Source organism: Budorcas taxicolor, chromosome 24 (assembly GCF_023091745.1).
Source record: "Budorcas taxicolor isolate Tak-1 chromosome 24, Takin1.1, whole genome shotgun sequence".
NCBI lineage: Eukaryota > Metazoa > Chordata > Mammalia > Artiodactyla > Bovidae > Budorcas > Budorcas taxicolor.
In genome coordinates this window covers 33880411-33895647 of record NC_068933.1, presented here as the reverse complement: position 1 = coordinate 33895647, position 15237 = coordinate 33880411, and the positions used below count along the sequence as shown (strand labels likewise).

Sequence of the window (15237 nt, the reverse complement as noted above, 5' to 3'; positions counted from 1 at the left end):
ATGGATCTCCTAATAATGTTGAAAGAACTTGAAGATAAAAAGAATACGTGATGATTAGCTCCATTTATATAAGTTCAAAAGCAGACAAAACTATTCTGTTAGAAGTAGTGATTGTCAGGGGCTGCTGACAGTTGTCACAGTCTGTCAGCTTTAGTATTTCTATATTTTACTTTTTGATCTGGATCTAAGTATTAATTATACTGGTCTGTTCACTTGAATATTGAGCTGTATGTAAATATATTATTTATTATGTATATAATATGTTTATTTATAAATATATATATTTGTACACAATATATTGGACTTCCCTGGTGGCTCAGATGGTAAAGTGTCTGTCTACAATGCGGGAGACCAGAGTTCAATCCCTGGGTTGGGAAGATCCCCTGGAGAGGGAAATGGCAATCCACTCCAGTACTATTGCCTGGAAAATCCCATGAGCAGAGAAGCCTGATAGGCTACAGTCCATGGGGTCGCAAAGAGTCGGACATGACTGAGCGACTTCCCTCACTCACTCACACAATATATTATATATAAAAGTTCAGTTAAGGTACAAATGAACCTTTCTGTTCATTAGCTCTTCAACCTTCTATTTCAAAACGGATGCTACACTTTCTGAACCAGAAGGCAGAGTCACGCTGGGTTGCAGCCTCCTGCATAGGCTTAGGGGCCCGGGTCGCCCTTATTGAAGAGCACGCAGCATCCCGGAGTCTGGACCCAGCGCTCTCCCAGCCGCCCGCCTCCTGCAGTGTGCGTGGCGGTGAGGCGCCTCCTCGCGCTCCCCAACCGTCCTGTAGGCAAGCCAACGGCCGTCATTCGGCCGGCATCCAGGACATTAAGCCATGTTGTGCATTCTGTCTCTGCTCCTGGGGCTCACAGGGCTTCAGACAGACGACAGTAAGTACAAAATCCCTCTTCTGACCTGTTGGGAATGTCAGGGCTCCCTTCCGTTTCCCCCTAAGAGGCCGGCTGTCTCTGTGAAAATGCTTTCTTGACGGGAGCTCCAACTATGTAAGTCTGAAAACACTCTCGCATTGCCTCCTTCCCCAGTCAAAATCCACTTTTGGTTGCGAGGGTCTTGACCACTCGTCTTGAGACCGTAGTAAATATGTGCGATGCCGATGCCGGGGCTGGAGCACATGCCTTAAGATGATCTCTGGGTTCTGTTTTTGGAAAGTCCGAAGGATCTGACTTTCTTTGTTCTAATAATGCTTGGACCTATTGCCTCAGGGTTACCGGAACCTGCCCACAGGGCAATATTCCTAAAGCAGCATACTTATTTCTCTTGAAAAGATTTGTAATTCTAGAAAAAAGTGGATATTGAGGGTGTTTGAAAAGAGAGCAGAAATGAGGGGTAGCATGTAGAATATTATGGGTTTAGATGAGGAAATAAATAATGAGCGAAGCTGTGAGGTGATGGAGGTTGCCCCAGTAAAACATTTTGAACCTTGCAGATTCTGAAAGACTACGTGTGCAGTTTACAGTTCCGGAGAAAATACGGTCAACATCAAGTGGAGGAGTAGAAACACATGTAATTAAAGCACTAACATTTTCCACGAACTAAAGAAAATAAGCATGTGAATATTTTGTTCCTAATAAGTAAACCTGGTGTTTTTCATCCTTGCACACTTCCTGAATTTATTTATCCTTAATTTTTCTTAAGCGAAAAAGCCCTTTTGAAAATGAACCAAGATTAATGGTGTTTCATAGAAATACGGTGAAGTGATGCTTATATTAAAGTCCCAAGGCCCATCTTCTAAATGTTTCCCTTTTGAGTGTCTGAATAATCTCTGACTTGATCCATTTAGAGTCTCTTGACCCTCACTCACCATGCAAGATTTGGAGGATTTTTAGTTGTTGTTTAGTAAACCTACGGCATCCTTATATGGAATGATAAGCATTTGATTTAATGAAATGTTACATGAATAATTTTTACATCTTAATTGCAAACATGTTAATCATTAAGAATTTTTTTCATGCCATCTTAGTTTGTCTTGGTTCAGGTATTAGTTTTCTCTTTTTTATTCTTTGAATCAATTAGAAAGATTCTTATCTTTTTTTATTAATTTCCAGAATAATTTCTAAAGAAATGAAGTATGATTTTTGAAACACTACACCTGAATCTTCTTTTTGATTGAGTAGTAAATATTTAGATAATTTGAATGCAAATACTTACTTAGTAACTACTTACTGCTCACACTAACAAATATTACAAGCTTAAAATTGTCAATATATAATTTATAAGGGAATATGTATTTAATGAAAACTTTATTTAAATAGAAAACAAGACATTTAACAGCATTTAAAGAGTGTTTTATCTTTTATGAAAAAAATCTGTGGGATTACTTGGTCATATTAGAAAATATACACAGAATCTACTTAAGAGGGAACTGTCTTTAACCAGGTTTCACCAGATTCTATGACAGTAATTCCCATAAGAGAAGCAGAAAAAAAATCTTTCCTCAACTGTCACGTTCATGAGGGAAAATTTTTGACTATTTTGTTGATATATCTAATTCCAATGCCTAGAACAGTAATGAATACATAACAAGGGATTAATAGTATTTTTGAACTGATGAGGTTATCATACCTACTGATTTCACAAATGCTACAAACACAATATTCAATGTGTTATATTCATAATTATTATAATTAAGACATTATCATAAGAGAATATTTAGTCTTAAAAAGACTAAAAGATTTTTAAAATAACTGAGTGGAATTTCTATGTGAAAGATATGTGTGTAAAATCAAGAATTAACGCAATCCCATGGACTGTAGCCTACCAGCCTCCTCTGTCCATGGGATTTTCCAGGCAAGAATACTGGAGTGGGTCGCCATTTCCTTCTCCAGGATCATAAGAGAATATTCAACTTAAAAAGACTAAAAGATTTTTAAAATAACTGAGTGGAATTTCTATGTGAAAGATATGTGTGTGAAATCAAGAATTAACAGTAGACCAGAAACAGCTGAAGAAATAAACAGATACAACATATAAATGGCTAAACAGAAAAGGGAGAATTAGAGGCTTATAGATACAGAATAATTAGAATTCCTGGAAAAGACAGAGAAAAAGTCTGAAGAAGAGGATACAGTAAACATAGATGAACTGAGATCAGGTATCACAACACAGAATAAATGCAGTTTATTAGAAATTAGATTACATTAACACTTTCAGATTACAAGAGAAGAAAATATTTTAAATAATGTACTGCAGCAGGTAGACGTTGAAACTGAGACAAGAACAACATAAAAGCAGGAACTGGTGAAAAGTATGAATATGTATAACTCGAAATAAATTGAATATACAATTGTAATTGTAACAAATAAAAGAATACAAAGCATACATATGTCTTGATACAATGGTGAATTAAATTTTAAATTAAACTTTAAAATTTGATAAAGTTTATCAGAAATCACATACATTTCAAATTGGATTTTAAAATATATACCTACAAGAGGAACACCTAAATCACAAGGGAGCAGAAAGGTCTAGCACAAAAATAAGAAAAATTGTACAAAGCAAATAATAAAGTTAGCATTTACTATACAACCATTATTTATCAGGCAAAATTTATCAATATTAACAAACTCAATGAATATTGCATCCAAACTTGGAACAGATGTTTATAAAATCTGTAAATATTAAATATGTGCAGTTAATTCTTTGCTATACTACATAAATTTTCAATTGAGTAGTTATATTATTTTAAGTACAAATTTTCCAATGACTTCATTATTAAACACACTATGGATTAAAATGATCATTGTTTTAGGTTCTATCTTATTGGCTAAACATTAAAAATTTAAAAAAACTATACAAATTAAGCAAATATTTTAATATTTGATTCCATTGGAATAAGTCAATATTAAATTATAAATTGTCCTCTTTTTATGTTATTAGTGTGCTTTAGGATGTGATTATTGGTAGCATAAAAGGTAGTTTTCCTTTATAACATTTTTCTCACTTTTCTTTTGCCTTTTTAATCCACTCTCCTGCCAGGTATCTTACAACATTTTAATTGAAGGGAAAACGTACACTGTGAACCTAATGCAAAAGTAGGTGACTTACATTATTTTATCACCTTTTCTTTGTTCTATTTATAATTACTATTTATATTTATTCAGAAAATAATTATTTTGCATTCTTTAATATTTTCAGTTGCTGGATATTTGCCTCTTATTTTATGCTTCAGGACAATCTTTTAAGCATATATATTAATTATCTTGAACTTTTCATTAATACATAATATGACTTGTTTTCAAGTTATCATATTCAACTATATTTGAAAGAACATAGTGGATTTTTGAGTGGAAAGAACAGTGATTTTTAAATTAGTTTATAGATCAGAATGTATTCAGGACTTGGAATATAACTGTAATTACCCAAACTCAATCCCATACAAGCTGAGGAAATTAGTTTTTAAAAAAGCACACCATATTTGGGAATAAGGAAAAATCAAAACTGTGGTATTCTTTTTTTCTATGGGTCCTTAAAAGCTTTAGTCAGTCTGTCTCTTTATATTATCTTCAGCAAGAATATTCTGGCTTTTCTTACCACTTTCATTTTCATATATTTTACAAAAAACTCTTCCACAAAGAAATGTCCATAGACATTGATTGTGACTTCATTGAATCTACATAGTACTTTCAGAGGAATTTTTCCTGTCATTCCCTTTCAATTTTTTATTCAGTCAGGAATTTTTTTAATTGAGGCTGAAACTCTTTTAATGCAATCCAAATTATTATTTTCTTTGTAGGTATTATTATTTTCATATTTTAAAAGAAATCTTTGTCTCCATAAAGTCATGAATTCAAACTGCCACTTTTGTCTAATAGTTTTTATTGTTTTCACTTTCATACTCAACTCTAGGATTCATCCAGAATTGATGTTTGTGTGTTTTATGAACATGGGAATCCAGATTTGAATTTTTTTTTGTATTAGCCTCCAATGAATCCAGCACATGCTACTGAAAAAATAATTTTCCCATTTCAGTGTAATGAAATGTTTGTCATAATTCAAAAGAGTCTTTATGATGGGGATCTCTTTCTGGACTATTTTCTCTAATTTTAGGTTTACTCCCGACCCCTGTTTATCTGTACAGATATCACACAGTATTAAGTACTGTACTAAGTCTAGCTATGTTCAACAATTTTAAGATGCTCTTGTTTTCCTTGATCCTTTGATTTTCCATATTACGTCTGAAGTCATTTTTGTCTTTTGTACATTTTATTTTATATTCCTTTTTCATTTGTTGTCTCCACTTTAATGAATCTATTGTTTTATATGATACCATTTTCTCTCAATTAAATTCTTGTTATATATCTTTTTACTATTCTTTAGTAGTTTCTCTAGACTATCATATTAGTTCCTGAATTATTGAATCTAATATAAATTATTCCTTTTACAAGTTACTCTACATTGCTGGGGGCTTCCTTGGTGTCTCAGATGGTAAAGAATCTGCCTGCAATGCAAGAGACCCTGGTTCAATCTTTGGGTTGCAAAGACCCCCGGGAAAAAATGGCTACCCACTCCAGTGTTCTTGCCTGGAGAATTCCATGGACAGAGGAGCCTAAGTGGGCTGCAGTCTGTGGAATCAAAGAGTCAGACACAACTGAGGAACTAACACACATACATTGTTAGATCATTAAGCCACTTTCATTTCACTTGTCTTCTACTTTTTCATTATTTTTCTCCTATGCTTTTAAGCCCCAATGTACTATTAGAATTATTTTTGTACAGTCAATGTCCCTTTATAATTAAGCATGAATTTACCCATTCTGGTGCTCTTCGTTTTTCCTACATTTGTTTCTATCTGCAGTTAGTTTCTTTATGTCTCAGGAATTCTCTTCACGTCTATTGTAGGTCTGCTTGTTTTTGATTAGCTTGCATTCGGTGTTAAACATTAGGTTTATTCTTTTTCTTACTTTAAATATTTCAATTTATTGTATATCAAATTTACTTAAGTTGAAAATATACAAAAATGATTTTATATATATATATATTAAGTAAAAGATTTAGAAAGAAGTTCACAAAAAAAAGTTCACAGTAAAATTCCTGAGCAGCGAGATTGCAAGTGATTTTTTTTTCTATGTACATTTACGCATTTTTCTAAATTTTCTAGAACACATACATACAGTTTCCTGTGTCACTTGTAACAAATCACCACAAATGAAGTGGATTACAACAATAGAAATTTATGGCCTCACATTTTTGGAGGCCAGAATTCTGAAATTAGTATCACTGAGACAAAATGAAGATGTCAGCAGGACTAGGCTCCCTGGGCGTTATGAGGCATAGCGTGTCTTCCACACCTCCCTGCTTCTGATGGTTGCCAGCTTTCCTTGGCCTGTGACCTTATCATTTGAATCTTCAGGATCAGCATCTTTCAAATCTCTGCTCCATCTTCACCTCACCTTTCCTTTTGTGGGCCAAAGGGAAAAAAAAAAATAGATAAATTGAGACAGTAACAGTGAAACTTATGCACTACCACGTGTGAAACAGATAGCTAGTGGGAAGCTGCCATGTAGCACAGAGAGCTCAGCCTGGTGCTCTGTGATGACCTGGATGATGGGCTGGAAGGGGCTCAAGGGGGGCTTTCAGGAGGGAGAGGGATATATGTGTCCTTATGGCTGATTCACATTGTACATCAGAAGCCAACCCAACATTGTAAAGTAATTATCCTCCAATTAAAAATAAATCTTAAAAAGTCAAAAAATGAAAGAAGATAATTTTTATGTGAGTATAGTTGGTTTACAATATTGTGTTAGTTTCTGTTGTACAACGAAGTGAATCAGCCATACATATACATATATCCCCTCTTTTTCAGATTTCCTTCCCGTCTAGGCCACCACAGAGCACTGAGTAGTTAGTTCCCTGGGCTATACAGTAGGTTCTCATCAGTTATCTATTTTATACATGGTGTATACATGGTCAACAGTGTATGTACATCCATCCCAGTCTCCTAAATCATTCCACCCCTCTCTTTTCCCTCTCGGTGTTCATATGTACATTTTTCTCTTTTTTTTTTCAACTGTGTCTAACCTTATTCTTAAAAACTTTTTTGCTGAAATAACTTCTGGGATGACCTTTTTAAAATGACTTTTGTCCTTTAAAAGTATTTCATTGTCTTCTGGCTTTCTTTCTTCATTTGTATTGACAACTTAAGCTCTCAGTCTTACTGCCCTTTAGTTTGGTTTAAAACCTTTAAAACCTGAGCCTTCATGCTCCAGATGGGAATTTATCCTGAAAAGGAGAGGGAGGGAGAGGGAGAAAGAGAGAGAGAGATTTGACACGAGGGAAACCAGTCTTTCCAGTGGTTCTACAGCCTTTAAAACTAGTAATGTAGGTGTAATTTTCTTTGCTTTTATCATGCTTGAATAAAATAGGATTTATTGAGTCTATATCATCAATTTTGAAAAAAAAATTGGTCTTATTTTCAGAGATTTAAATTTTGTTCCTTGGCTACTCTGTGCAACTTCAAAATTTGGCAACTGACTTTACAGGGAAAGAAGCTATGTGTTTGATACAACTTAAATATTCATATGTTTATTCCAGAACTGTACAGCCACCAAAAGTTCTGCTGGTTTCTAGACTCCTCAGTAATAGCTTCCTCCCTCGGCCAAGCATAGATATATGACTTCTTTCTTTGCCAAAAAGAAAAAACAGTACCTGCATATCACTAGCTAAGTCTCTTCATAGGGCTTTCAACCCAGAATCTGTGCATTCCCTAGAACTCCACTCCATTATGTGTTATTTTCTTTTTTTGCTACAGGAAAGAGAAAAATTTTGTCCTGCTTGTCAGTCCTTTGGCTCTTTGAACTTTTGCTTTAACAAATCCAGACTGCCGTGACAGTCACAAATCTTTATACTATACATATTGGGAAAATGAAAATGAAATACCTACACCTACCTTTTCTTTTTATAGAGACTTTTAACATCCTCTTCCCATGTCTACAAATAATGCATTTTAAAGTGACTTCATGTCATGTTAGTTCAATATTTGTTGGCTGTTATTTTCCAGATATTTTTAAAGAGCTTGAATTACATGAGTAAACAAAATGCAGATGTATTTTATATTATCAGATGAGACTAATAATAATGTGATTTAAAAAGGGGGATTAGAAAGAATATTAGAAAGTGACACATGCTTAAGCAAAATTATAGAGCAAAGTAAGAAGTGTCATTTGAAAACCATACGCTTCGATAATTGGGAAAGTTGCCGAGTTTTATAAACTTGTCAAGAGAAGCCTCAGGGAGATGAGGGTATATGAGCAAAGACTCGAAGTAGGTGAGACAACCAGCTATGTTGAAAAACATCCCAGGAAGAGGCAACAGCTAGTGCAAATACCCTGAGATGAAAGTTTTCCCGTTGTGTTTTTAAAACAGCAGGGAGGACAGTGTGACAGTAAGGTGAATGAGGAGAGGTCTGAAGACTAGAAATTTTGAGCCAAATTAGAACTGTGTGTGTGTGTGCGCGTGTGTGTGTTGTGTGTGTGTGTGTGTTAGTCACTCAGTTGTGTCCAACTCTCTGTGACCCCATGGACTGCAGCCCACCAGGCTCCTCTGTCCATGGAATTCTCCAGGCAAGAACACTGGAGTGACTTGCCACTTCCTTCTCCAAAATTAGAACTAAATTCTTGTATTCAGAGAATCTGTCTCCTTTCTCTCCCTTTCTCTCTCTCTGCCTCTCTTCCTATCTATAATAAATATAATGAAAGAAATATCTTTTCAAAATAAAATCTAGGAAACACATTTTCCCTTAGATACTTATTTAACTTTCCATGAAAATCTTCTTTTACAGAGCTTTCTTACCTCATAATTTTAGAGTTTATGGTTACAGTGGCACAGGAAGTATGAAACCTCTTGAACAACAGTTCCAGGTATGTTTTATTGTCTTTTTTGCCTTTATTATGTGAGCTTCTGTGACCATCTTACTTAGGGTCCACACGGTGCTAGAATGTGAAGGGCTGGAGTTTTGTTTTGGCATAAATATAACCATTTCCTTTTGATGATGTATTTTCCGTTAGCTTTGTGACACAGGTGGTTAAACAAACCGCTTATGACCGTGATGCGTTTAAGCTACTGTTTCACGATGCTGCACATGGATGTGGTAAAAGGGTTGAATATGGAGTGAGATACTTACAATGAGAGAACATGACTTGAGTCAAAAAAGCTAAATCTGGAAGAAAAGGAGAATGCAAAGACTTATCTGAAGTATGTTCAGGGACCAAAGAAGTACACACATTACATTTCATGCACATTAAGGAATATACTAAGTGTTCATCTATTTGCAATATTCAGAGCTTCATTTAATAAAGCCTGTGATTTGTTATAAAAATAATATAGAAGGATGCATAGACTTTCAGGGATTACCCACTCCTGAAATGCTGTTTTTCTGTTTTCCATTTACCATGCCTCACCAATACCTGAAACATATGGTGATATCTAGTCTCAGAGAAATCCACACAGAAATGGTTTTGAGCCAAGCCTTCAGTAGAAGAAGGTGGCCCAGGAAATGGGTTTTAAGATGGCAGGAGGCATATCTCCATTCCCCATGGGGAATGGGTCTAGGACCAGTGACTCTGAGATAGCTAAGTATGTCCATAGTGTGAAACACCTGGGCAGGAACACAGCAAGCAGGAGAAGGATATGAGTGGGCCAGGTCATGAAAGATATGCTGCACCATGGAAATCCATGTGGACTCCATCCCTGCTGACACAGGGAGCTGCTGGGGAAATATCAGCCAGAACTAGCCTAGCCATGTTCACATTCGCCAGTGGCTGTTTCTGTTAGCAGTATAGAGGGTGAACCAGGGAAAGAAGTGGAAGGCCTTGCTAGCCTGGAAAAGCAGAAAAGAGATGACCACAAGTGCTGTGCACATGTGGCAACCGGGGAATGAAGAGGCTCGTCCAGTGCAGCCTCTAACACCCGCACCAGAAGGTCTGGTTAACTAAGGTGGTGACTGGTAGGACTGGATGAGCACCATCATCCTTAATCACTGCTTTCTCTTTCCCTGGTTTCAGTTACTTGCTGTCAGCCAGGTGGCACTAGTGGTAAAGAACCCGCCTATCAATGTAGGAGATGCTGAAGATGTGGGTTCGATCCCTTGGTCAGGAAGACCTCCTGGAGATGTTCATGGCAACCCACTCCAGTATTCTTGCCTGAGAATCCCATGGACAGAGGAGCCTGGTGGGCTACCTAGACCATGGGGTCACAAAGAGTCAAACACAACTGAGCGACTTAGCACGCACCAATACCTCTTTGATTTTTTTGTATGCAATCCTGATTTCTGTGTAGCAAATTATACCACTATGTTGAAGTGAAAGCATTTTTATAGACTAAGCTCTTAACAGGGAAAATAATAAATATGGTGTGTTCTTTAACTTTTGCCAAACAGAGTAGACAAATACATGTGAATCATCTATGGAGTTGGCTATACAAATGTATAAATAATGCATACTGTCTAGAAGTCTTATGATATATACACTTATGCATATATACATATATAATAGACATACTGTGTGGCATTTTGTGTGTGTGCATGTGTGTGTCAGTGTGGTAAAGGAGAGTGTGTGCATGCTCAATTATGTCCAACTCTTTGTGACCCCATCAACTGTAGCCCGCCCGGCTCCTCTGTCCATGGGATTCTCCAGGCAAGAATACTGGAGTGGGCTGTCATTTCATTCTCCAGGGATCGAACCCACATCTTCGCTGTCTCCTGCACTGGCAGGTATATTCTTTACCACTGAGCTACCTGGGAAACCTCGAGAGGGAGAGAGACACATCTAAAAAGAAAAAAATAGAAACAATAATATGCACATGGCCACAATGTCCCACACCTACTTTTATGTGATTCTATATACCGGACTATCCTAGTGGCTCAGATGGTAAAGCGTCTGTCTACAATGTGGGAGACCTGGGTTCGACCCCTGGGTCGGGAAGATTCCCTGAAGAAGGAAACGGCAACCCACTCCAGTACTCTTGCCTAGAAAATCCCATGGATGGAGGAGCTTGGTGCAGCTACTGTCCATGGGGTCGCAAAGAGTCGGGCATGACTAAGCGACTTCACTTCATATACCTAACACCTAACTCTATTTCCTCCCTCCCCAGGAGATAGTCATGAAAGACAAATGTGTAATTAAAAAGACAAATCAAAAACTGTTTTAGTAATAACCTGACTGTAGTAAGTTATTGAATGCTGGCCTCAAATGCCATGTTGGCAAAGTATGTTTGCCAAAGCTTCAAGCCTATCTTCAGTGTAGGAAAAATCAGGAGAGTTTATTAAATTAGCTTAGAAGCATATAAATCTGTTTTTCATGAATTCCACAAATGATTTTCATCCCTTAAATCTTGCTAATTAAAGGCTTATCTACAAGAAACCAAATCAACCTAGCAGACACAGAATTTGTTCCCTAATCATTTCAGTTCAGTTACTCAGTCATGTCCAACACTTTGTGACCTCATGGACTGCAGCATTCCAGGCTTCCCTGTCCATCACCAACTCCCAGAGCCTACTCAAACTGGTGTCCATTGAGTGGGTGATGCCATCCAACCATCTCATCCTCTGTCGTCCCCTTCTCCTCCCACCTTCAATCTTTCCCAGCATCAGGATCTTTTCCAATGTGTCAGTTCTTTGCATCAGGTAGCCAAAGTATTGGTGTTTCAGCTTCAGCATCAGTCCTCCCAATGAATATTCAGGACTGATCTCCTTTAGGATGGACTGGTTTGATCTCTTTGCAGTCTAAGGGACTCTCATGAGTCTTCTCCAACACCACAATTCAAAAGCATCAATTCTTCAGTGCTCAGCTTTCTTTATAATCCAACTCTCACATCCATACATGACTACTGGAAAAACCATAGCTTTGGCTAGACAGACCTTTGTCAGCAAAATAATGTCACTGCTTTTTAATATGCTGTCTAAGTTGGTCATCACAGGGTTGTTCCCCATGTCTGCAGCTTGCTTTATGATCTCTTCAGGACAGAGAGATACTCATACTGGCTAAAAATAAAATTACAAGATGGCATAACAATCTGAAATATGTGTGCATATAAAAATAGATGTCAAACTATAGGAGGCAGAAATTGACAGAAATGAAAAAATAAATAATTAAATTATTATTATTGAAGATTTAGACTTTTCTCTCTATGGTGCTAGTGATAAAGAATCCACTTGCCAATGCAGGAGACCCAAGAGACGAGGGTTTGATCTGTGAGTCGGAAAGATCCCTGAAGTAGGAAATGGCAATCTGCTCCAGTGGTCTTACCTGGAGAATCCCCTGGACAGAGGAGCCTGACAGGCTACAGTCCATAGAGTCACAAAGAGTCAGACACAACTGAATACACGTGCCCACACAAACACACATACACACACACTCTCTTTCTCTCTTGATAATCAATAGGTGAAGTAGGAAGAAACTCAGCAAATATGTTGATGACTTGAGCAGAACTATAAATCAAGTTGATCAGATCAAAATTTGTAGGAGACACACACAACAGCAACATTCTTACTGTTGCTAAGTTTATACACATTCATTTTGAGTGCTATTAGAAGACCAAACAAGGTATGGTAAAGGAAAACAGTGCAGAAAAATGACAATGAAAAAAATATGAAAAAACTGGGAAAGGAAATTGTATAAAAATAATAAACTTTTGATTACTCTATCAAAATTTCATTCTCTACTGACCTAAAATGACTTATTTATTGATTTCCAACTTTTCCAATCAACTTATGTAAAAGATTGATATAATTTACTGATAATTTTGGAGAATTAGATATGTTATCAGTCTGGACCATATAAACCACATTTGCAGGAAAGTAGTCAAAACCTGGAGGAAAGGAAGAGATATTTTCTCTTGAGTGTATAAAGTATGATTTATGCAGATGAAGCTGTATATGAACCCACAGTCAAGAAATACAAATATGATGATAAATCAATGAAGTATCTGAAGAATGTAAGAAACTGTGTTAGTCTATGTCTAAAGAAATCACTCAAAAATTTGCACATAGAAAGCTTAATATAGAGAATTATTAACTGTAACAGGGATTAGAGTAAAAAATAAGAAGTAAAGAGAACTTTAAAGGACATAGGAATATCAGATACAAGAAGCAGTTGGCAACCTTAGGATGGGTTCAAGAAGCCTGTTTCTTTACCGAGAGTTGGGATTGCTGAAAGTGGCATGACCGTGGATCTTCGAATAGCAGAAGTTACTGTGGTGCTGTTCCAGTTGCTGCTGCTGTGAAATTTCTCTTCACAACCATCCAAGGGAAATCTGCCCTTTGGGTAGCCAGGAGAGCTGCTCACAAGATGTCTCACCAAAGTCACTTTACTGCGGAAGGAGAGGGGCCTGGACAGATGGAAACTACTTACTGAAGGGTGTTAGTGACCACCAGTCACTGAAGCATCCTGGCTTTGCCACAGCTGTACTCTCTGTAGGAGCCTACCAAGCTAGCACCCTGGAACCAGACAGCTGTCTTCCCATGCTCACCAGCACCCCTTACTAGCAAAGCTTGCTCTGTAGCAAAGGAAAAAATAATTAAGGGACCCATATTCATTTGCGCAAAGCAGGCAAAAGGTTAATTTGAAACTGAGTTGCAATGCATTAATAATCAACAGAGCCTTACAACTTAGACTATTCAGTTTCCATATGCACTCATTTTAAAAAAAAATTTTTTTTTTTTTGGCTGTGCCAGGTGTTCATTGCTGTGCAGGCTTTTCCCTAGTTGTGGCGAGAGAGGGCTACTCTTTGTGGTGGTGTGCAGGCTTCTCACTACTGTAGCTTCTCTTGTTGAGGAGCACAGGCTCTAGGGCACAGGCTCAATAGTTGTGGCACACAAGCTTAGTTGCTCCATGGCGTGTGGGGTCTTCCCATACCAGAGACTGAACCCGCATCTCCTGTATTGGCAGGCAGATTCCTTACCACTGAGCCACCAGGGAAGCCCCCCATATGTATACATTTGAACTCTGAAAAAAACACCAGAATCACCTATTTCTAGTTAACAACATTTAAACAAACTTTCACAATCAAAGCGATTTTCATTCTTCCACAAATTGATGAGACACACAATCACATGTCATTGTGTCCATTGGTAGCAATATTAAGCTCTCCACAAATTGTCACAGTCCTGCTGAATACTGTGTTAACATGAGGTTAAATTAACTTGTAAAGTTAACCTCCAACCACTTGTATGTAAGCCGATAATAGGAAGAGGGGGGAAAGAAGAAAATGGTTGGTACATACAAATAAAGATACATACGCATGTGACAAGCCAAAAGAACATATGCAAAGCTGCTAGAGTCTTCGCTTCTGTGATCAGTTATGATTGCTGTGTATGACTTCTTGTTCCCACCACCTGCTCCCCATTTCCGTTGCCCTCAACAGGACCTACCTAAGCTTCTTATGGATGTTTACCTAGCAGAATAGCACAAATCTTCATTCCCAGAGGGTCTGGATCCTTAATCATATCTTATTTTGGTTACTGTTATATTCAAGTGGATTGAAGACACAGCACTTCTTTAAGCAACAGTTTTCCCTACTGTGTTCAGAGTCAGTCACTCCAGCCACTGGATTAGCCTGCTCATTTGTACAGTGTCAGAAGTGGCTCAAAATATCCAGGTGGAAGTTTCATCTTCCAAAGTAGTAGAATTATTATTGTGTCCCCGGGTGAACAAATCCCCCACTGGTGGCTGGGGGCTAAAAGTTACTATGGTAGAAAGCAAAAAAGCTACCAAATAGTTATTAGGTATAATGTTGGGAAGGTGAGACTCCCATTTCAACACCTTATATCTGGACAAATGTATTGAGGCTCTCAGTGAAACTTGCCATATACTGGTCTCTGATGCAAACAGAACCCCAGCCTTTCAGAGTAATGTCTCCCAACTACCATGGTAAAAGAGTGCTCAGTAAGCTAGTCTACCTTTAAATTAGATCAGCCACTTCCAGATGATAGAATATATGGTTAGATATGTATATAAACCAATGGTGGTGATGGTAGTTTAGTTACTAAGTCATGTCCAACTCTTGCGACCCCATGAACTGTACTAGCCAGGCTTTTCTGTCCATGAGATTCCCCAAGTAAAAATACTGGAGTGGGTGGCCATTTGTTCTCCAAGGGATCTTCCTGACCCAGGGATCAAACCCGGGTCTCCAGCATTGCAGGCAGATTCCTTACTGACTGGGCTATGAGGGAAGCCAACATAAACCAATGGCTACACTTAATTCACTGAAAAATAAGTTTC

At 37.5% G+C, this 15237-nt stretch overlaps 1 protein-coding gene across 1 annotated transcript in view; it reads left to right on the top strand.

Moving 5' to 3' along the window:
• The first annotated feature begins 839 nt into the window (after positions 1–839).
• The window catches only part of LOC128068335 (disintegrin and metalloproteinase domain-containing protein 2), a 111996-nt gene continuing 97598 nt past the window's right edge, over positions 840–15237 (top strand). Inside the window, exons 1-4 of the mRNA XM_052661482.1 lie at positions 840–894; positions 1452–1528; positions 4001–4056; positions 8802–8880. Of these exons, the coding sequence (XP_052517442.1) occupies positions 840–894; positions 1452–1528; positions 4001–4056; positions 8802–8880 (267 nt within the window). The remainder of the gene's footprint in view (positions 895–1451; positions 1529–4000; positions 4057–8801; positions 8881–15237) is intronic.